The sequence below is a fragment of the Phoxinus phoxinus genome (assembly GCF_949152265.1).
Source record: "Phoxinus phoxinus genome assembly, chromosome: 22".
Lineage (NCBI taxonomy): Eukaryota > Metazoa > Chordata > Actinopteri > Cypriniformes > Leuciscidae > Phoxinus > Phoxinus phoxinus.
In genome coordinates, this window is record NC_136897.1 from 22894048 (window position 1) to 22918936 (window position 24889).

General features: G+C 38.5%; 1 protein-coding gene across 4 annotated transcripts in view; it reads left to right on the top strand.

Annotated features, from left to right (window-relative positions):
• cntnap5l (contactin associated protein family member 5 like) overlaps positions 1-14806 on the top strand; it is an 81459-nt gene extending 66653 nt beyond the window's left edge. Inside the window, exons 12-24 of one of the 4 annotated variants that reach the window (XM_079598131.1) lie at positions 827-946; positions 3863-4063; positions 4960-5116; positions 5800-5927; positions 6101-6271; positions 6649-6867; positions 7543-7779; positions 8689-8922; positions 10475-10608; positions 11383-11470; positions 12898-13110; positions 13238-13312; positions 13657-14806. In XM_079598131.1, coding sequence (XP_079454257.1) covers positions 827-946; positions 3863-4063; positions 4960-5116; positions 5800-5927; positions 6101-6271; positions 6649-6867; positions 7543-7779; positions 8689-8922; positions 10475-10608; positions 11383-11470; positions 12898-13110; positions 13238-13312; positions 13657-13853 — 2174 coding nt within the window. In that variant the 3' untranslated portion in view covers positions 13854-14806. Of the gene's footprint in view, positions 1-826; positions 947-3862; positions 4064-4959; positions 5117-5799; positions 5928-6100; positions 6272-6648; positions 6868-7542; positions 7780-8688; positions 8923-9447; positions 9663-10474; positions 10609-11382; positions 11471-12897; positions 13111-13237; positions 13313-13656 lie in introns of those variants that run through there. The other 3 variants (XM_079598132.1, XR_013795951.1, XM_079598133.1) reach the window with 3 other exon arrangements.
• The last annotated feature ends 10083 nt before the right edge of the window (positions 14807-24889 follow it).

The following is a 24889-nucleotide window of genomic DNA, read 5'->3' on the forward strand; positions in this document are numbered from 1 at the left end:
ACAGCTGCAAGTGTAACAGTGATTTGAAACTATGCACTCACCAATTTATCCATTTAATTTTGGCATCTGTCTATGATAGTATTTTGAGTACGCTGTAATTATTTTCACCAGATATATTTTTACGCTTCCTTGCTGTAATCAAATTTGTTGGATCAATATGTTCTAATCTGCCGCCACATGCACGGTTTCATCATACGCTCATGACTGTACATGTTCTCTGGAGGAGAGAGAGGCATGACAATGCCATCTGTTAGACTTATTGCATTAAAAGACAAAGAAATGGGATATTTCCTTTTTACAAGTCCTGCTGTGCGATTTACCGTCAGCAAAACAACACGTGCAACAAATTAGTTCTCTCTACCGCACAGAGGACTTCTCTGTCGTGACAAACAGGTCCCAAGAAAACAGTAATTACCTCCGTTTGCTAAATTAACTGTTTACAATGTCATGGTTAGGGAAGTTAATTTAATATAAATGAAAGACTTGTTTGCACTTGACACACTGTTTTTATTTGTGACTGATTTAACAGGTATCGGCTGTTTTTGGCCAGGCAGAGTGTTCTGTTTGAATGATGCTGCTGATTAACAAAATTTGACAAATGTTTTTTCTTATGATTACACCTTAAACTTTAAGGCAAAAAACAAACAAACAATGTTCTTGATCTCACTTTAGTGTTTTTTTTTTTTTTTTTTTACCTCCCACAGGCTCAGTATCTCTGTGCCAAGCATGCTGATGTGCCAAAATGCAAGCATTCTGTAATCAAACACAACATAAACACAACAGCAGCAGATTTATTTCCATCATTTCTATGATTCATCATTTTCAGCAATATATGAGCGATCCTGTGAGGCCTTCAGGAAAACAGGAAGCCAGTCGAGTGTGTTTACAATCGACCTTGATGGGAGTGGACCTCTAGAGCACACTCGAGTTAACTGCACCATGGCAGGTGACTGACCTAATTATGCATACTCAACTTTGCACATTTCTAGACGTATTATACACTGATGTTCATCATGTTTAACATTATTCAATGATGAAGCTCAAACCTCAGCACTTCTCATTCACAAACCTGATTCAGTGCAAGGACAGGTGTGACCTCAGCATGTGTGGGGGACTGCCTGGAGAAATCACACATCTCATTAAGTGAGTTCAGCATCTCATGCGGCTGTCTAGTTCAGCAGGTTGGATTAGGGTTGGCCAACCTTCCTCCCACGGAGCCTCCAGTGAGGCAGATTTTTTGCTCAAGCACCACACAAACATCCCTGATTCAGCTAGACTGGATCCAACGAAGCAGTTGATGAGTCTTTCCAAGACATCTAGATGGTGTGATGTTGCTGTGGTTCAGATGTTTTCGTGTTTTCTCTAGACTGTGGTAGAAATCACTAAGAGTTGTGCCTATTGATAGCGTTGCTCATTTCCAGTGATATATGACAGATTATAACTTTTCCATAATTTCTTCATCATTTGAGCAATTACTTGCTGTGAGAAATTCTGTTTTTGCATCGAAATACAGAGTGCAGAAGGGCTGCAAAAGTGAATGAATTTGACCCTATGGGCCAGATTTACTAACAGCTTGTGCCAGTGTAAACCCTTTTTTGGCATTGAAAAACTACTGTCAGGAGTTACTAAAGACACGCCGTGAAAAATTGGCAGTGAAATGGTGTGGGCACAACACAGTTATTTTTGTAGCTGACCTTATTGGATATGCATTTGTAGGAGTTTCCCTTTCGGGCATAACATTTATTGGAGGAAAGTATTTAAATAAATCAAGCAACATGATTTTACTATGGTTTGCGGTGGTAAATTTTCTTGTATTTGCACCATTATTTAATTCCAAAAGGGCATGTCTTAACTCATTTTGCGCTAGACATGTCTGCATTTGTTCTTTAATTTGCGCATTGTCAGTAGATCACCCGCAGAACTTTCCACTCCCATCTTCTCTTTTATGGGAATGCAGCGTCATGCTTATTTGCCCTGTTTAGTAGATCTGGCCCTGTATGTGCTCTTTTTGTAATAATATTACACTGTAAAAAATATTACAGGGTGGCATACTTATAACCATATATTTTAATAAATTATATAATGTTAATATACCAAACTACTTGAACCAAAATCGGCTTTTTACCTTAAAATGTCCTGTAACCACCATAATAATAGAATTGACATTAGAAAATCATATAATAAATTCCATAAAACATTGCCAATGCTCATATAATGCTCCGTGCACAGGGTCATACACAAAAAAACACCATTAGGGTAACACACGAAACTTCAATAGTAAAATGTAACATAAAACAAAAATGAGAGGAATCAAAACAATTTAGATAAAATATAAGCATATGTAATGTTACACAGGGACTTCTGGGAATGCCCTTTTACTAATTTTAATTGTAAATGTTATGGTAATTCATCGTTTTTTATTTTAAAAAAAAACATAAATTTGGCTATATTTTACAGTAAAATTACATATATATGATGTTAATATGATGTCCAGGGTATATTATGTACAGTCTAAGTAAAGTATATATAGTTAAATTAATTATATGTGTAGTTACAGTAGTTTTTTTTATAGTTTGATTATATGTAATATATTTATAGTTCGATTAATTCTTTCAGTATGTTAGCTATGTGTAGGTTTATATGTTATTCTTCTACTGTTTATATTTGTGTTTAAATTTGTTGCAACGTGGTCCTGCGAGGCATTACATTTCGTTACACTGCCTGTCTCCACATATAAAAGAGAATGACAATAAAGCTCACTTGACTTGAAGCCCATGTACTGTATATCGTAAGGTAACCAATCGACAGGTTTTTACTGTAGGATTTTTACAGGATACAATATATAGCAGTAGCAAAATGTGGAGAAAAAAACTGGTTTACTACCTCTCCAAGACATGTGGGTGCAAGCAGATGTATCCTCTGCCACCAGGAACAAAGTGTTTTCTCACGTTTCCTGTCAGGTTTCATCACCAATCTCACCGACCTTGGTTTTTGGCCTCTGACATTACTCTCTGCTGCATCAGATGCTGGGCTGATTTGTCTCTGAGATAAGACTGTTATACATTATATCATCACGCAGGGAAATTCAAGCCCCATTTTGTCAGCAGCAGGGAGGAGTGCAGGTGAAGAAAGAAAAAAAATCAAGAAGCATTTCTGCCTGCAGAGACTGGCAGCACATACTAGCTGAGACTGATAGCTTCATTTTTCTTAGTTTCATAGGCAGCAGGTTTTGGCTCTGATGTTATTGGAGCTGCAAGCCGAGCTGAGAAAAGTAAGCACCGGGAAGCTGTCATACGCTGTGACCACCTGCTGCACGTTGGCACGGCTAAGCTGGCTTTACTTTACCAAGTCAGCTTTCATTGAGCTTTATTCAGATTGCAAAGTTAGCTTTGTCACGCTGAATGCATTAAAAGATCTGGAGACCCAATACAAATAGACCTTTTCTCTCGAACGACGCCAACAAGCACTGGCAAGAAAATCGTTTGAAACTGACCCCAATTACAGGAGCTATTAGCCATGCTAATTCCGCAAGACACCACAAACCGGCACCTTTAGACATCACACGTAGCAATTTCAATGTGCATAGTGAAAGGTGCTAGTGTAGACTACCACACTCTCATCATTTCACACCCTCCTGAATGACTGACCTTCTGTTCTCTGCTTAATATTCATCAGGTATTTGCATACGACTCCATCACTCCGTTAATCTCTCATTTTCATTCACAAGCACATTCGGTCGATTGAGTGCAGGCTTGAGAGGGTTGATACACGTTCGGAGTCAACGGGGATTTCAGTCTTTACTAGTTTTTCAAGTGTGCTGTTTCTTTGTGTGTGTGTGTGTGTGTGTGTGTTTCTTGCACAGAAGATAAAGTTTGGACTGTGGTGGGGCACGATTACACGAGGCCCATTGACATTCGAGGATCCACTCCACGCAGCCCTTTCGTTCTCATCTTCAACTACACCATCTCTCCATACCATCTCCGCTCGCTCGTGACCTCCTCAGAACATTGCCAACAGGAAGTGATATATCGCTGCAGGAGGTCTCGGCTTTTTGACACCTGGGGTTGGTTCTGCTTTCTTACTCTGGCGCACTGAGTTTATCTCATAGTTTTGTGTGCTGTACCGCTGAAATGTTGTCTTTTTATGAAGTGTGTGATTTATGTTACCTCAGGAATTCTAATCCTCTAAATTTGGCTAATATGCTCCAAAGGAACAAAAACATACCTCACAGCTAAATGATTCACAACAGCATGTTATTACCACCGATATTAAAGGGGCTCAAGTGTGACATGACGACGATGTGCGGTGAATGATGATGTTCACTTAAAAAGTGGTTATACTGTAATTTTTGTCATGCAGGGATGGTCGTGGGACATGATGAGAGCATTTGAATTGCAAAGGCATGCATAAAGCCTTAAAAAAAGATTATAAGCTTTTACGCTAAATTATTCCATATGTTTTTTTCTGCACACTGCTTTAATACTTTTGACTCTGTGGGGTTGATATGCTTAGGATTTTTACTGGGTTGGAGTTAACTTATCCTCAAACATTTGGCTCACTCTTTGGATTCATTTTGATTTGCAAAATCGGAATGAGATCCAATAAAGCCTTTGAGCAAAGATCAACCTTTGATCAAACATTGTTCAAATGTGAACCTCCAGCACTAGACATCTTGCATATCTGATTGCCATTTGTCGTTGGCTAAGCTCTTGGCCAGATCTCTGCACCGCTGTGATAGCAGATGTCTGGTCAAGCACATTGTAGCGCTACTATAACGGCGATTTGACTGACAGGAGCCTCAGAGCCCATTACTGACCAGCAGGAGCAGGAGACCAGATGTCATCATGCATGACTAAATTACATTAGACTCCAAACAGTGCTGTCATTATTAGCATAATTATTTACCGCAAGAAATATACAAAAATATTTTTTTCCTTGGGGCATTTTGTCCATTTTCAGATGGAACACCTCTGTCGTGGTGGCTGGATAGAGACGGAGTGAAACGGACATATTGGGGAGGATTTCTGCCTGGGGTCCAGCAGTGTTCTTGTAGCTTGGATGGCAACTGCAGGGACATGAATTACTTCTGCAACTGTGATGCAGACCAAGATATCTGGTAAATTTTTATTTCACGGTGAATCAGATCAAATCCCTGTGGCCAATCAAAACGAGCCAATTGACACTAGCCCAAAACGAAATATGCCAATCCCATACCTAAAATATTTTACGGTCACTGTTATACATTATACACAATTTCAACTTTAAAATCACTATATAGTAGTAATCATAAACACAGTTTGTTTTCATAAAGGAGCTCAACGGTTTCTCTTTCACAAAACATAACGTCTAGCACAGTTTTATCATTTGTAGAATATAAAACATTTAAAAGCGTTTCAGTCAAATATAATTTATGCACAATGACAAACCTTTAACCTGCAGGTAAAAAAAAAATAGCCCAATGGACTTGACAATTTTTCCTATTTGTAAGATAATAGGATTGCATTTTTTCATAGAATGAAAGAAAGAAATCTGAGACAGATTGAGAGAATTAAATTGCTGTACTGGATTCACTCTTTAAAACTCTTCATTAGCTTTTCTGTTAAAGTGATTGAGACAAGCAAAAAGCTTAATACTCGCCATAGGGCAAGTATTACCGTTTTTTTAAGCAACAAGTGAAGAACACACACTCCTCGGAGGGCAATTGTCTACCTCAGAGAGAGATTAAAAAGTCTTTATACTACCCTTTCGCTCATTACTTCTCCTCTTCCACATGCTTTCATTCTCTTTCTTCTCCTGCAGGGCAAATGATACTGGTGTGCTGTCTTATAAAGACCATTTACCCCTTAGTGAGATCGCCATCGGAGACACAAACCGGACAAACTCACAGGCTGTGCTTCATATTGGACCGCTCCGTTGCTATGGCAACAGTGGGTGTTTTGTTTACCAAATTTAAAAGGGGAATGGGGGGTAATACGGCTCTCTACTGAATATATTTTCATATTTCAAAATGCAAAAGAGATGGACCCTTTTTTTATCAAATTCAGAGCACAATTTGCCTTTCAACATGCTGTGCGTTTTCTTGCCTGTCCCTTTGCTACAGGATTTTTCTGGAACTCTGCATCTTTTTACCAGGAATCCTCCTATCTACACTTCCCCACCCTGCAAGCCGAACTGAGCGTCGATATTTCACTCTTTTTCAAAACTAGTGCTCTCTCAGGAGTCTTCTTGGAGAATCTGGGTGTCAGAGACTTCATAAGGCTGGAGCTTATTTGTGAGTGCTTGCTCAAATATGTTTCCAAGAAAACATCTAAATTATAAATATACGTTTACTTGAAGCAATATTGCACAAGGAAAATAACTCTTGTTTCTAGAAAATATTTATATATAATTAATTTAATTTATATTTATTTGCAAGACAAACACAGTGGCATAGCAGTTCATTTTAGATAATATATGCTTGAAGGGAAATGCACTGGTATCGGGTGCGTCTGACCTGAAAGTAGAGGCTTCAGCAAGTTTCTTGAAAGAGCCTCTGAGCACTTCTTTAAAAGAAGAACATTCACTGAACTTTCAGTGAACTGCGTTGTCATACTTTTGTTTAAACCGCAAAGTGTGAGATAAACATACCACTGTTTTTGTCATTCTCAGCTTCTTCTACAGTGAACTTCACCTTTGACCTTGGGGATGGACCAGTAGTTCTTACCGTTCGATCACCTGTAGTCTTAAATGATCGTCAATGGCATTATATTCGTGCTGAGCGAAATGTGAAAGAAGCTTCTCTGCAGGTTGACTCGCTGCCGCTGGAGCTAACCGAAGCACCGTCTGAAAGACCCTATCGGCTTCAGCTCAGCAGTCAACTATTTGTGGGTGCGCAAACATGCAATTGAGCAAATGTCACTAGTAATGTTATAATAATATTGTATGTACTTTAGCTAAGAATACCCGTGGGAACAGAGAAAATTGAGGTTGTTTTACAGAAGAAATCTGTCATCATATTTCAAGTCAGAAACCATGGCATGGTTAAATGTGACAGGGTTGAATATCAGTGCAAAATATATCATTTCGCTACACCATATTATTTACAGTCAGAATTCTTGTTTTATGCCATGAACAATATTTGTATAGTAACTTACCTCTGGTCAGATGTTATGTTTTCACTCCCCACAAAGACAAATAAAGCGTTTTAGAAATATCTATATGAAGGCATGAGATGTTCATGTCAGTAAAAAAATTATTTTGGTAAAATGTTTTGTTATATAGTCTATTAAAGTGTAATGGTGAAATTGAGATACATTTATTTAATTTAATTTTTCATTTTCATTTTTTCCTTTGCTGTTTACACACTAAATTTAAGTGTGTAAGTATGAATAAGACTATCAAATAATAAGAGTTCAGTTAATTGTGTCAGTAGTAATTGATTGGGACACACATACTGTAGCACCCAAATGGCATAATTTCACGAGAATGACACTATTATTAACTTCAAAGTGCTTGGCTTCATAAATTACCTAAGACAATTAATAAATTTAATCTCCCCAATAGGAGGAACGGCTTCTAGGCAGAGGGGCTTTCTGGGATGCTTACGTGCCCTCACCATTAATGGGGTTACCCTTGACCTTTATGAGCGTGCGAAGACCACCCCTGGAGTGAATTCAGGCTGCCCGGGTCACTGCACAAGTGACAGCGTCTGCCATAATGGAGGGAGATGTGTGGAAGAGAGGAGCAGGTACACCTGCGACTGCACACTGATAGCCTTCGATGGGCCACACTGCAGAACAGGTGAGGTTACGATGGCCTCCAGGCCAGCTCTCTTTCATAGGTCTTATTTCACCAATCAAAACGAGCTAAATGAAATAGTCTCTCTGGACCACAAGCACACCTCAGATGCTTGTAGTTCTCAAATGCCATAATGTTGGCATTTTTGACGGAGAAAGTGTTTTTATTGGATTTACACAGTAAAATCACACAATTAGATCAAAGCCTACAGAGAGAAATTAAATCAGGGCTCTATAGGACATGATTTAATATCCGTTTAAGCCACAGCTTGCTGTGAGCTGTTGGATATGGCATGAGTCTCACAATGGGAGACATTTGTACCAAAAATGTGTACAACAGGTATGAAAGTCAACCCACTATATATTCTATGGAAATTTCAACTATTTCAGAAAATTTTTCGTTTTCTATTAGATCAGGAGGGTTGGCCGCCGGTGGATGACAACATGCCCTTGATGGCGTATTCACCTTGAATTCCTTGAGGCTGGGCTGACAGGCTTTGGCAGAAAAGCTTTAACTGACAAATGGAATTTAATTATAGCAGCCATTGCTCTGCCTCATACCCATCCAGCAGCCTGTCAGTCAGATTAGTGATGTAATGGCTTTGTTTCTTCACAATCCGATGTCACAACGGGTCCGCTCAAGCCACGGCTGTTTACTGCTAACTAGAATAGATGACCAGAAAATGAGAAGAGACAGAAAGAATCAGTAGGACACCTCTCCGCCACAGTCTCAGCTGTGGTTGGGGAGGAAACAATGCTAATGTTGTTGTTTTTTATAGCTCTAATAATGACAGATGAGATGTAGAGTTCATTGCCTTTACGCACAATCTGAATTTGCATAGAGATGATGATGATGCTTATGTTCTCAGTGAAGTTCACCAGGGACTTCTTTGTCTCTCTGTGTCCATCACAGCTCTAGCGGCTTCCTTTGAAAGTGGATCTTCAGTCCTCTACACTCTCCAGGAGCCATTTTCCGGAATACTGAATGAGGAAGCCAGAAAGTCACCGGCTGGCTTCCATAATGCAGAAGTTACCAAATCTCAAGAGAAAGTGTCGTTTGGGTTCTTGACGCGTCATGTGCCTGCCTTGATCCTGACAGCTCACACTCTTGACCAGCATTATATGGCTGTTATGCTATCATCAAACGGTACTAAGTCATACGTTACTCTAAAACTTGGGGAACAGTCATTTGCTCATTTTCATATTGTTCCAGACCTGTATCAAGCTCAAAAAAGGGCAATAAATATAAATAATTGTATGCATTTTGTCCTTTTTCCACCATAGTCATTATCTGATTTCATTGACTAGAAAAGAGCAGCCAGAAAATAGTATTAGTTTTTGTGGAAAGTCATTCGGGTTTGGAGGGACATGAGGATGAGTAACTGATGAAAAAATGTATTCCTGTGAATTGTATGTGAGTTGTATAAATATGCAATATCTGTTATCCTTTGAGATTCAATAATGAAATTGTATCTATGCAGGTTACATTTGTACAGAGTAGAAAAAGTTATACATCATAATCTTTCCTTTAGTTTTTTTTCCCCCTCACTCAGTTACACCCACAAGCTTTATAAAAAACACACACATGGCATCTAAATTGAAGGGTCTTGCAACCATTGTCTCTCATCACTATTTACAGTACTCTTTCACAGCTCTGCTTTTTTCCATTTAGAGGAAAAGAATTTGTCACCATCTCATCGAGAACACATGACTGGCTAACACGTCTTGCACAGCAGATAGCAATGCTCATCAATCTTTGACATAAAGGGAGAAAAAAGGGAGAAAGGTTGTAAAAGAAAGAAGCACTGAGGCGAGGTACAGGAAATGCAGAACAGAAGGAAAGTATGCTTAAGAAAAGACTGATCATGGAAATCAATGAATAAAAGCTAGGAAGCAAGCAAAGACTATAAAGAATACTTAATGACAGAGAAGGGAGAAGTAGTGGATGGAGTTAGTCTTGTTCCACCTACAAGAGAATTGATAATTCACATGAGAACTTTTCAAGTGCAGAGGTGATTGCAGACTTGCTTGGTCCTGTTATCCCAAATGACTGTTAAACATGTTCAAGCATTCATAATTCTCAAATTGTTAATTGCAGTGAAATAACCTAATTATGACTAAAGAGTAGTGTGTTTTATTTTCTATTTTGGTAACTACAGATTTCACCTTAAAGGTGAACTCATTTGTTTATCTCGCTCTATATAAAGAAAACCGCTTTTAGACCACAGATATTACTGGAGGCTTCATCTCTTGTACTGGTGACTATACTGTTCAAAAGTTTAGGGTTGAAAATATATATTTTTAAATGTTTTTGACTAATGGCCAAATCTTCAGCAGCCATAACTCCAGTCTTCAATGTCACATGATCCTTCAGAAAGCTTTTTGTTATCAATGTATTATTATCAATGTTGAAACCAGCTGTGCTGCTTGATATTTTTTTAACTGCTAGTGTAATGTTTGTCGTTTACACGCACTGTATTTTCTTCTCACATAATAGAATGACTTCAAATCAAATCAATATTAGATGGTTATTATCACAAACCCCTTCATGGTGATACAAAAACACTTTACATTGTGGACTTGAACGTGTTGCAATTAATAAGCATTAATTCCTTCTTGTCATCCTACAACACTGCATTCATTGTAACAAACAAATATCGTATGACTTTAAATCAATAGCTTTTACTCTGATTTCCCAGGCAGCCTGCAAATACGATACTTGTTGAACAAAGAAAAAAGAACAGAAACGTTCAGCCCAAAGTCAGCCAGTCTATCAGACGGACGGTTCCACTGGGTCAAAATCAATCGAAAGGGACAGGAACTTCTTGTCCAGGTGAGTCTTTGTCTCCATAGCAGCAGGTGTTGGGCTATATCTGTTATCCAAAGACGTTTTACTTGACCTCCTATACTTTACCCTAGTGAAAAATAAATGTAATCAAATGTATTTGAAATACATTTATTTTATGCTAAGTGTACTACAAGTACATTTACATATTTATGTACTTAATATAAATACCCTGCATTTGTACTTTTAGTATACTAAATTGGTATACTTAAAGCCTGCTAAATTGGAACAACTCATTTTGTACTTAGTAAACTTTAGTTGGACCACAGCACTATTTCTGAATAACTAAAGATATACTTAAGTATATTTGATTGTGCTGAAGTGGAACTATTGCAAGTATACTTTTGGTACACTTTAAAAAATAGTGCATTTAAAGACTGATATTTCGCAGATATCATACTATCCTTACTAATAGTGATATTAAACACATTTTAGGCTTAATATTAAGAAATGTGCATTGTGCAATTAAGAAGTACTCCAAATAAAGTTAATTATAATATTTATATCACAAAGTCTCAATCGATATGTCAGTTAATATATGAATGGATTTGCAGTATACTTCAAATGAAATAAATGTATTTTGGGAAGTTTTTTCACTAGAGTACTTTTTTACAGGAATGAGAACGTATGACTTTTGATATTTCTAAAAGCATGTCACAATGAACTGAGATGTATTTTCCTGTGCTTATCATGACTGATTTAAACTTAATGTTGGTATAAATCTTTTACAAGATATCTGTCATAATATCTGTGCCCTTCCAGATTGACAGCACAGTAACCCAGCAGTACAGCCTGTCTCCTGGCTCTGCTCTCAGCCCGGTGAGGTCAGTGATTCTGGGGAGAATCCAAGGTGAGTTCCTAGCAGGCTTTTGAAGAGGACTTTCTTCATGTTCCTTGTGTGCCATTTCACACATTTCTATTTCACTGATGTGGCGTCAGGTGTTTGAAACCAGGCAGGTTAGGAAAGGGTGGGTGGCTGACTGGGTTGGGAGGCAGATGTATGGTGTGCACACTTTTGACAGCGCCGTCACAGGTGAGTTGCCAAGTGAAAGCCAAATGGAATTTCTCAGTGTTGCCTAGGAGACAGTTTCTTTATACCTGATAAAAAATAAAGCTAGGGAATGTTTAAGACACTCGCATAACTACAACAAATCCTTTTTAATCTCATTAGTTACTACAGATGCAAAATGGAAAAGGAACCAGCACTGAATGTGCTAATTTATTCTGTTTTAGAATGGCTTTTTGGACACTAATAATGAAGCTTTTTTTTTTTTTTAAGAAAAAGAGTTCATTAAGCAGAGGTTACTTGTGTGGTTCTGCAGTCTGCTACTTTTAAAATGAAGGCTGATGAGTTGTTTCATTAACAGTTTAACATTTGAATTCAGTTTACGGCGAAATGCATAATTTGTATGCCACTGATGTCACCAGATGGAATTGCAAAAAATGTCTCTCTTTGTCTCCCATTAGTCAGACAAACAGATAATTCCACCCCAAATCAAAGAATATCAGGATCAAAGAATCCTGAAAAATATATATCATGGTTTCCACAAAAATATTAAGCAGTATTAACTTTAAAATATTTATTGAGCACCAAACTAGCATATCAGAAGGATTTCTGAAGGATCATGTGACACTGAAGTCTGAAAATTCAACTTTGCCATCATAAGGCCGTGTGTCCACCAAAGTGTTTTTAGCCAGCTGAAAACGACTAGCTGTGGGCGCTTGAGAGCGTATTGGCAGCGCAGTTTTTTTTTTCAGTTGAGACGCTTCGTTGCTATGATACAGAATATCCGTTGGTCGGTGTGGTATTAGTCCCGCCCCTCCTTCACTGTGATTGGACGGCTGGGTAAAAAGTGACAGTGATGAGTGCTACGTTTAACCCAAAGTTGAACATTCTTCAACACTCGGCGACCTGTAAAAAACGGCAAACGCTCAGCGCTTCAGCGTGAAATAGACGCTCAGCGCCTCGTTGCGCTCATGGCGTTTTAAAAACATGGCGCTCCCATTGAAAACAATTGAAAAAACACGCCAGTCGCGTTAAAAATCGCTTTGGTGGACACACGGCCTAAGAATAAATGACATTGTTAAATATTACTTTAAATTGTAATAATATTTAAATATTTCCTTGGCGAGCGTAAGAGACTTCTCTCAAAAACATCTTACCCACCCAAACTTTTTAACTGTAGTGTAGTTGTCTCTGCATATAAACTAGGATGGGAGAATGTATTTTAACATCACAATTGAAGTTCAGTTGCTCAATTCCTTTTCCTGTTTCAGATAGTGACATCACTGATAAGGAACTGGTCCAGGCTGGATTGAGAGGGTTTATTGGCTGCTTGTCCTCCGTGCAGTTTAATCAGGCGACCCCGCTGAAGGCAGCCCTGCAAAACAGCCAAAGCCCGTTAGTTACCGTTATCGGCCGCCTGGAAGCATCAAGTTGCGGTACGGTTTCCAGCTCAAACACTTTGAGCAATACCCACACGCGGCCAGGTAAATGATTCTTTAAATGTTTCCACACTGCAAAGAGACTCAATGATGACAGTATTTTTCAGCCTGCTGAACAGAATCACAAAAGCCAGTCCTTTGTCTTCCTCTTGCTCTCTTTCTCTGCTTACAGATGACTCAGCGAAATCAAACAGAGGCAAAGACCCATTGAAAAAGGCAGATCAAAATGACTTGGCACTAATCGGAGGTATAGAGGCCCATGATATTGTGCTTTTGGAAAAGCTTTTCAGAATAACACCCAGATCTGACAATAGACCATCCTCAGAAACCAAACTGTACAGCCTCATACATCTTTAGTGTTAAATCTGAAGTTTTATTTCATGCTGTTCTCATTTGTACCACAAATATTAATACATCTTCCATTTATTCTCAAGACAGATTCCTGAGATCCAAACCCACACCATTTCATTCAAACCACATTTTAGGAAGTGAATCAGTAAAATTGTTTAATATTTAGCACGTTTTCATGCATTCATTTAAAAGGAAGCACATGCGACACTAATTTCCACATCTTCATTCCTCTAAAAACAGGAGTAGTGGCTGCAGTGGTGTTCATCACCCTCTGTGCGCTGGCCGTCATCATCCGCTTTCTGTACCGACATCGACGGACTCCAGCGCCCTCCGGAAGCACCGCCAAGACCCATTGCCCCAGCATGGAGCATCCACCGTACCGGGCTGCACTGGACCTGCACAAACCCAACCACGACAGCAAAGAGTATTACATCTGACCTCTCATTGTCGTGCTCGACCTTTAATTGAGTAGCCTGTCGCCAGTGAACATGCAAACAACCCCACCACACTGTATTATCTACACTGCAGGCTGAGCAGCCAATCAGAGGCCAGCAATGACTCGACAGCCACTTTTTTAGGCTGGGACACGAGAGACGACAGACATTTGTTCTTTGTTTGTTTGCTTATTTTCTATGAAGAGAGTAAAGCTTATGTTGAAGTGGTGTGTGCGGGCCTCCTGAATAATGATAGGTTTTACATGCACAGCACACACACACGCAAACAGCACTGCAGGAGGCCCGAAGCATCACTCGGAATTGTCTTTATCCAGCGTGCCTGCTCAAACCTGTCTGTCTCAGAGCCCGCATATATAGACTGGGCTTAAGCTAATGGACTGAAACCCCAGAGGAGAGGGTTCTGAGAGAATGGTTTTGTGGCAGGGCGGTGGACCTTCCCAGACATTGTTTTTAAAGGATCGATCATCGCTCAACGTGTCCAAAAAAAAAGAAAAGAAAAAAGATTAAAGACATCCGCATCCGACAACCTCGCATTTGATGTTGAAACTATTGACTGGTACAAGGAACCACTATAGGCTGGGATTAACCACCAAAGGACTATAAGAAAAAATCAGCGGCGGCTGAGAGATGGAATATGAGTCATTTGTGTGCATCCCGATTCCCATGGCCCGGGCAGATTCAGGCAGTTTAATTCTCTTTCCCACGGTAATTGAGCCGGTCTCACAACCGCGCTCCTGGAACGAAATCTCATCCTTATTGAAGTGCATTATATCTCCTGACTAGAAAAACAACTACGACAAAACACTTGCTTTCTATTGAGAATTAATTCTATGGCTGTTTTTTTTTCTATATGACTATTGTAAATGAATGGTGTACATACGTTTCATAATTATATTTAATAAATGGAGCTTTCTAAGAGCTTATGAGTGCAGATGACCTATTGAACTGGTTTTGGTATATTTATGCAAAAATGAATGTGTGTGTGGGATAGTGCACTCCATGACTCAACAGTAAGGATTGTTTCTGCTTGCAAAAACTGATCAGTAGGTCAGATACCTACAGGGTCCAGCACATAAAATTATAAACTTTTGTCACTGACAAATATGGCAAGTGACACTTGAGCCCTAGAGTATTGCCATACTATTTTCTGTAGTATGTCCACTGGGCATAGTATGCTAATTTTCTGTATTTGTGTAATATAAACTGGTGAAATGTGCTATATACAACAGCACACTGCGCTGGGTTTTGTATTCTACAATGCAGTCGGTTTGACCTTCTATTTCCTGTGTCAAATGAACTGCTAGTAATATAAGCCAAGATGGAAAAAGAAAAAGAGAGAGAGAATCGATTGAGAACTCTTAGGATACAGTGATAATGAAACAACTTCTCTTGGCTATCTGCTGTTACAGGTAGGCTGTAGAGAGCAAACAACACCTCTGATGGCAGGATGCACCTGATTGTCACATGATCACACCTTAACATCAAGTTCTTTGTTATAACATGCAGAAATACTTGGCTGAATTTAGACTACCAGTCAAACGTGTGGACACACTTTACTGGTTTTGGATTCCCCGTGATCTTAAAAACCTATTAATTTGCAGGCTTACTGTATGCGTAAATGTTTGGAATTTGTTTATTAACAAATATAAATTGTACATTTATGAACTTCTTTACAGAATCATTTTTAATGGATAAAATTTGGTCAGCGAAGAAAAAGCAACCAAAAGCCCAGAATATATGGGAACTACACTGCGTCCGGAACGTACTTTTTGACTGCTAAAAAAAAGTACATATATATAGTTAGCCTGGGAAAAGACTGGCGAACTTTCTGCAAATTTCGTCCGTCTGGCCAAGAGCCCATTCAAGCCCATTTCCAATTTTTCAAAATCGAGACACCAATCACAAATGTTGAGGCGGGCTTTACATGATGACGATCGCTCTGATTGGTTTTAGGTCTATCCAATTGCGCCCAGTTGGTGACGCCCCTTTGGAAATACTGTGAATGAACCTTCCCCAGACCTACTGTCAGTTACAACTGAGAAGAGTCTGGTGTCAACCAGGCTAATATATACAGTAGTATGAATGTGAATGAAATTCGGACATACTACATCCGCCATGTTGTCACTGTCATGTGATCTACATGTATGACGTCAGTTGCGTCGCTTCACTGCCATTCACAAATCCTCTCCCGTGGCCTCATGGGATAGTGTCCTTTAGATGCGTACTTACTGTAATTATGACGTGGAGTGAACGCACATACTATTTTGCTCACATACTGTTTTTTTTTTTTACGTATTATATAGAATGGAAGTAGGTTTATTCAGACGCAGGGCGGGACTGCTAGAAAAGCATCCCACAATGCACTTCATGAAATGAATGTTATTAAGGTAAAGGTTGGCTCCTTTAAACATAAGATAAGTTTGATTGTTTAACATTTTTGGTCATGTAACTTCATGTGATTTTATTGTAGAAATGTAGAAAAGATTTTTACAATAAAAGAAAAGGCTACGGATTGCAGAAAAGGTGCACAAGAGATGTGTGGATGAAGCATCTCTACACAGGCTAATGTTTCACATGACTAAGTTTCTCTGCTATTTCCTCTGAGTTGAATAAAAGGAAAACAGAGTGCCTGCAGAAAAAAAAACCTGTGAAAATTGAATCATCGATGAGCCCAAATTCAATCCGCCCCAAGTACGAGTGGATATCTTGAGAAAAATCGGAACCTGAAAACGCTGCACGTGGAAAAAATGCAGCAGCGCTAACCTGAGAGTGGGTTTTCAGATGCGTTTTTAATCAACGCCTTGCACCTCAACCCTTAAAGCAAGAATAAAGGAGGGGGGGAAATAGTGAAAGGGAGATAAAGAGAAATAAATTGCTCTCTCTCTTCGCCGCATGAGTATTTGACTTGGAGATAAGCTGAAAGATAGACGGAATATCTAAACCTAAATGAATTTCTACTAGAGTTAACCAATAAAGCATTTCAATTGTGTTTCATATTCATTTTTCATGCATTCACGGATGCATTGTGCCAAAAGTACATTTGTCATTAAAGGTAAGGTGGATGAAAGCTTTAGGCAGCGCAATTTAAGTCCCAGACTGTTGATTGAATATGTGTGCACCACCCAATTACTATAAAATACAATCATAGTTTAATTGGATGCACAGTGGACAGTCAAACGCTAGGAGCGGAGACTAAATCACCGGTGGTGACTAAATCTCTTTCACTTAATGCCTTGATTAAACCCATCACCCTCCACACTTAACAAAAGCAAAACATTTTTGATACCGTCGATCAGCCTCTGGGGAGGCCAGAGAAGCCAATTAACCTTGTTTGCCATTTACTTTGGGATGAGATATGAGGGAACTCTAACCCACTGTGTCATCTGTTATCATGCTACGGGATCTCATGGGGGAAAAAACTGGCATAAATCTTGTAATTAATTTTTCTTGGAACTGGCAGCATTTTTAAAGTCAGCTGGAGCAATGGACTTTTGGGCCAGCGGCTGTGAAGCACGGGAACTTCAAGCATACTTGAACAAGTTTTAAACAAGATTAATTGGTGGAGTTGGCAGCTTCATCTGCATTTGCTTGGGAAGGTGGTCCAAGTGAAGGTTTAATTATATTGCAGGACCATATCACTCATAAGTTGTGAATAATGAGCTTGAAAATGTTCCAGACAAATTTATTTATTTAGTCTTATTTTCTCCATTTTTCACTATTTAAGTCTTAAATGCATGAATGTTTTGCTAATCATTATCACATATTCCGGTCTTAAGTGACCCAGAACTTGTTTTCTGCCTGCGATAACTATGAGGGAAACGTCACTTCATCATTGTGTATTAGACATAAAGCACTATTCGGTCATCCAAAACGCAATCAGAAAAAAATGTACTTACACTGTTACACAACTTGGGTCGTTAGCGACCCTATACAATTTTTACAAAAAAATAGTGGGAAAAAAGGCATTCTTTTAAAAAAAAAGTCTTGTTATATTGTTTATAATGAATTGAGGAATACTTGAGGAAGGTTAATGTCTAACTTTAAAAAATGAATGAGGATTAGGGTAGTGAATGACATCCCGGGTCACTAAAGACCCGAGGCATGCGTTTAAGGAATATCACAACGTCTACTTAGATATACAGTGGTGAAAATTGACATCTTCACCTTTTATTCAAATAATATAAAAAAATGTGTTGTTAGCATATTGCATATCACAATTCTGTTCCGTTAAGTTTCATTTTCATGGACTTTCAGTTTGTTTCCATTTTCAGATTCCCTTGTTTGTCTCCTTGGTTACCGTTATCATTAGTTCATGTGTCAGCTGTATGTGATTAATTATCCTCGTTTGTGTTCCTTAAGTTGTTTCCTCACCTGCACTTCTTGTCCGGTATTGTTCGTGTCTGCACACTGTTTTGCATGTTGGCTTTTTGGATTATTCTAACAAACCTTGTGTGTATATATATATATATATGTATATATAATCTTGTGTTGGACTAATCATTTGTTGTGTTACTCTATTAATTGAATGGAAGCCAATGATTCCCTTTCCCATGGTACACATGACACTGTTTGGTATTCTCAAGGCTGCTAGTAAATCTCAAATTGCAGCAATATTACCTGAGCCTCACACGCTTCAATTTGCAAACTTGGCAGGGTATGGGAAATGAGCTCCACTGTAGCACAGAGGGGTACAGTCACACCTGTTCTCACACACACTCACACACACACATTTACATCTGGTGGCCATTTTTTTCCCCACCATCTATGAGAGTCATTGATTACTCAAGCAGGATAATTGTGTAAATTTACTGCAAAATTGCCTCTGCCTGTTCAGTTGAATTACTGGAGCTTGGGATTTTTTTTGTACGTTGTTGCTGACAAGCTACAGGCGCTCTGTGCTCAGCACGTCTCTGTAATGGCTGGATACACGGGCAGCATCTTTTCCCATCAGGCATTCCCGCTGATCGGCCCCGCAGGCGTACATAGATGAACCCATCCTCGATGTGTTTTCACCGGCCTCTGCTTCGGAGGGAAGCATATTTATCATACACATTTGTTAGAGCTCAGAGTTTAGGGTGTAAATATTCATGATCTACAGTATCAGACTGCTGCCTGAGAGCAATGCACCATCAGGGAGGTCAAATGAATTCTGGTGTTGGTGGAGTTTGCGATTGTTTGTGCCGTGTAACATTTGTGAGGAATGTTCTGAGTTCAGCTTGAGCATTTTCAATTTACATAAGAAGTCATTTCGACTCGGCCTAGTTTAAAGGCAAAAATCATGGTTAGAATAAAGAACTTACATTGGAAGTAAACAAGCCATTACTCTTTCTTGTGCGAGTACCATGTGAAAGTCACCAAGTTGACTGTCTTTACTGGCCTTGTGTTGACATGACAGCGACGTTTAAAGATTGGACATTTACACAAGATTGGTAGTACACTTGTTGAATCTTGAAAGTTTACTCTTGTATAACTTGTAGTTAACTTATTGTGATGAGTTAAAGCAATGTAAAATCTTTTTGATCATATAATTTTTAACAGTGGAAGTCATTGTATCACTCATGTTAACGTATAATATTTAAGTCTTTTGGCTTTTTAACACTGACTAAAAACCTGAAAGAGCATCAAGCTTCCGTCTTAGTGTTCACTACGAGGACCAAGCAGTAAGTACACATTCATGAGGACATGAGTGTCCAAACATCAAGAAAGGGCCAATGTGCTTTTGAGCATTTATGTGCAGAGAGAGCAATAGCTCACTAAAAGAGCAGAGCTGCTTCATTTGGTTTGATGGTTTTCACAAAAACCAGTGGCAAGTGTATCTTCTGACCAGTCACACGATGCTCCTGCCAGTAAAGAAGAGATCAGTGAACAGGATGAGGCTCTGTGCTCTCGGAAGTGGAAAAAGATGTACTTCAAAGTCCATTGAACAAAGCCGTCAGTGAGAGGTCTAATAAAGCAGCGTTTCCAGTCGCTCCTCGGCTGGACGTGTTCCCAGAATGCATTGCTCTATCCTAAAAAGGCAAAAACAAAGCAGTCCCGGTATGTATTGACTGTCATGACAATTTGTTGAAAATATTTAACGCTTTTGTATCTCAATGTGAAGTGTAAGTAGTCTTGCATGCTCACCAAGGCTGCATTTATATGATCAAAAATTCAGTAAAAATTTTGAAATAACTTTTCTATTTGAATACATTTTAAAATGTAATTTATTTCTGTTATGCAAAGCTTTTCAGCATCATTACTCCAGTGTTCAGTGTCACATGATCCTTCAGAAATCATTCTAATATGCAGATTTGCTGCTCAAGAAAAATTTATTATTATCATCAATGTTGAAAACAGTTGTGCTGCTTAAATTTCACTTTTGATCAATTGACTGCATCCTTGCCAAATAAAATTATTAATTTCTTACTTAAATATTAATTACTGACCTTAACTTTTAATTGTGTAAAGTTAACATATTTGGCCTAGAACATTCAATATTGCAGTATTTTAATATGATAATGCGTTGTTGTTGTTTTTTATTATTCAGAGAGGATTGTCACACAAAGGGAAGTTTTTGATGCAGTGGAACACAACCTTCTGCATAATATTAATTTCTTCTTGCTATGCCACACAACTAAGAGTGCAGCTGAGATTTTGATCATTCTGTTCCATTGATCAAAGAGTCATGAAAATATAATGGGTGGGGTGGGGTGGGGTGGGGTGGGGGGGTGCTGAGAGAAATGTCTGAGAGATATAGCACACGTATCATATTAGAAACTCATATTAGAAACATTTATACATTTACATTTATTAATTCAGCAGATGCTTTTATCCATGTGACAAGAACATACGGTTCCTTCAGGAATTCAGGATGAATGTGTGAATGCATGCATGTATGGGGATATATTCAACTTTAGTGCACGACTCGACCTGCAGTGTTTGAGTTAGCGTTGGAATGATACCGCAAACACCTTTCACAATAAATTCTAAAACAATGCCCTGTGACCACATGCAACACAACATCAACAGAAGCATAATCAAATGTCCTTACTCCTCTAAAATCATACACAGGTATCCAATGTGTTCAGAAAATCAAAGCCTTCTCTTTAGCATCTACACAAGCTAAATGGGTGATGCGTAAAAACTCAATGGCATAAAAATTAATAATTACTGCTCAAAGTTCATACTTGTTGGAATTGCTCAAAATCAGCCACTTAAGCTTTGATGGGATCCCCGCATCTCTGTAAACTGCTGATTGGGTGTCTCTAAGGCTTGTATTTGACATAATGGGTTTCTGGGAATTTAGGCCATTTCAAAAGCTTGGTTATGCCTCTGGGGAAATAAAATCAATACACAATTAAAGTATTACAGGAAATGGAAACTCCATTAAAGTGTACTTTGAACCTGAAACTGCAGCACTGATTTTTTTAAATGACCAGGAATATATAGTTTTGGCAGGCCGTTTTATATATGTCAGACTTCTTGTACTGGTTTCACACTATCACTTCACCATCACCAGCAGTGATTTTAGTCAAAGACTTTAGATATACAGTACAAAGATGGCGCACTCATATTATTATGAATGGGAGAAATATGATTTTATTTAAGTCATAAATAAAAGAGCCAATCGCCAATCGGTAAAGTCATTGCATCACTGCAGCTGCCTTTAGAAGCTCCATTTGCTAGAAACAGTCAGTGGTCTGACTGCACAGGCATTGGCTGGTCCAGCCTGAAAAATATGGGTTTTTTATGCTATTTTATAAGAAACCACATTTATGAGATTGATGTCAGATTTCATTGATGATTTTAAATATGAAATTGAATCGTAAGCTTGGTGAACAGCTTGTTGAATTGATGTTTCCCCATTCAAAGATATAGGAGTTGTACTTCAAAGATGGCCGCCAAGTGAAATGGAAAAAACATTGTTTTAGTTAGGGACTTCAAATCTATCTATTTTATTATATTAGTAAGATTGATTGATTGGTTGATGATCATTTTTTTAAATCAATGAATTGATTTACAATAAAAAAATTGGTTTGTTTGTCATTTTGGACCATGACAGTCCCAGGTATCTTTAAATCCATTAAAGTTTATTGGACCCAAAAATGTATTTGTATTAGTAAGTATTCATTAACATGACAACAGTGTTTTTGGAGCCTGAAAACACAAACTTTTGAAAAAGATATGGTTAACGGATCCGTTTGAACGAGGATCGCTTTGACAACATTGTCTTCTGACAAAAGCAAAGGAAAAATGTCTCCGTTACTAGTAGGTCATTCTCATGTAAACATACCCTCAGAAAAGGCAGAGAGTAGGATCCAGGTGCAAAAAAAAACATCGATTACCAAACACAACAAAAGAAAATCCAGTAACTGGGAAAAACAGAACTGAAAACATCACACCCACTTAACATCCACAAAGGACAACACCAGACATTGAACAAAGGAAACACTGGGGTATATAGCCTACACAGGGAAGCTAACCAGGAACAGGTGAGGGCAATCAATCACTATGGGAACAAACAAGGGAAACTAAACAAAGTAAAACAGGAACTAAACACAGGACGTGAACACTGGGAACGATGAGAACAGAAAATACACTTCAAAATAAAGTAAAACAAGACACAAAAAACAGGGAACATGTAACACCCAGGCATCATTTACATTTAGTACATATGAAAATTAAATGTACAAGGCCTATATAACAGATCATAGTCATTTACATGTACTGCAATTCAGTTTAAGGCCACATTTACACATAGCCGGGTATTTAGAGAAACAAATATTTTCCCCCCCTCCGTTTTCAATAATAACATCGTGCACACAACCCGCATAAATACGCCGTCGAGCGCCATCATAACTATGCCAAACCTATGGGCTGCAGTGTAGGGAGAAGGATAAAGCCATGCAAGCCAATCAGAATCCTCAGAATCGACAAGAGAGAACCTAAAACCCCGTTTCTCCCAGTTGACACGACAACATATAACCGCCGTTTTCAGAAATCTCCACTTTGTTTTCTGGGATAAAAACGGTGTTTTTGTGTAAATGACAGGCCAAAACGCAGAGAAATATCTGCGTTTTCCCATCGTGTAAACGGGGCCTAAATATATAATTTTTCTTTGATGTGCTTTTTGTGAGTGTGTACGTGTGTAGCATGAAGACAAACTACCCACATTTTACTACTTGAAATTGCACACCACATAATCAGCCTGTAACCTCTCCTCATGACACCATTAAACCTTCAATCAACACTTAGAAATAACCCTCCGTCTCTTCCACAACAACACATTCTGTAGAGAATTATTCAACTGCTCTAGCAAATGCTTTTCGTACAAATGAACCTACACTAATTTCAGATAACGTCTTTCCAAAGGAACCTGGCGGCTGGAGCAATGGCTATGGAGCAAGACCAGGGCTTCAGTTATCCTCCGGTTCATAGGTTATGCCAATTTGGGAATGAACCTCAAACATTTGTATGATCATTCCGGATCCATAGCCATTACACAACTACCAGGTAGCTATTATGAGAAGAACCATAGCAAAACAGTCTTAACCTTTAGAAAGAGCAAACAGAATTTGAATTTACATTTATGTTTTTATAATCACCATCCAAAGCAACTTTGGTAAGAAAAATTACTAATTACATAACATTATCATATTAATGCAAATTCCCTGGACAGATAGCTGAGTGTACACAATTAAGCAAAGACTCAAATGCCAAGAACCACATACAAATTAAATGATCTTCTCATCACACTGATACCAAAAAGAGTGATTAAAAGTAGCAATGCAACTATCTTAACTCCGCTTTACTTTAACTACTTTTAAATTACAGTATGTGTAGTTTGCAAGCTATAATTAGCTTCCCCAAACCTGTGACCAAAGCAAATGAGCCAACAAGAGTCTTCAAATGATCAATAACAAGAAGCACGGCTTTTTTGAAGTGTGCTAATGTGTATTAAAATAGTAGACGGTTTGATTAAAGGTCAAAAAAGGAAATAAGACGTGGTTAGTTGTGGCCAAAAGTACTTTTGAAGAGACATTTTGCTTTAGTCAAAGCAGCACGTCTATCCCGCTAATTAGCAAGAAATTACATGACAGCCCAGAGGCAATATGAGAATAAACACATCTTTGTTCAGAGCTAGTGACACTATAATGTGGTAAGTTTTTAGATTTCTTTCTAATGAGGAAAGAAATTTTAGTCTTGTTAACGGGCTCCAACAACCTTGCAAGTTGAGAATTATGGGAGTTCTCTTTGTAAGATAAACACATAGTAAAGTGTTCCTGCTTTACCCATTGGCTTAATCTTGCTCTTAAAATATGTTGTTTAACGGTGCTACATATATAAATATATAAGCTATAGATATACATGTTGTGCAGTTATATCCTACCTATATATGATTTCAGGTTTTATTATTTTTGTGGTGACATTTGTTCTCCCAGATAGGCAAAACCAGACCTTCACATTCTTGCACAATATTTTGGCAATTCTCTCTGATTAAAATGATCAAAGCTGCCAAACTCGTCAAAAAAAAAAAAAGAAAAAAAAAGTTTGGTTTGAACATAGCTCTTTGTTACACAGCCTTTGGTTGAGGGAAATGTGTTCTGTTGGGAGGAGGCCAGAGGGGAGAGAGATCTAATTTGGTATTCTAGTCGATTCCCCTGTATATTTGTCTGGAACAATCAGGTGATTACGGCAGCGGAGTTGGATGGCAAATCAATGGCATGCCTTTCCCTGTTGTTTCTCTCTCACACCACCATCTCATCAGGAAGGCCAGATTCAGTTCAGACACACAGAACATACAATGCAATATGCTAAAGGTTAACAGAGCACAGGTCAACCTTAATCAGATTGCTTGAAAATGTCAGAAGAGGGCAGAATCCTTAAAACTGCACGGGCGCATTAAAGGGATAGCTCATCCGAAAATGACAATCATGTCATTTACTCAACCATTGTAATGTTTTTACAAAAAAATCTATTAGGCCCATTCCGGGATCAGTTAGAACTCCGTTCCCAAATCTTATGCAGCCATGTGATCA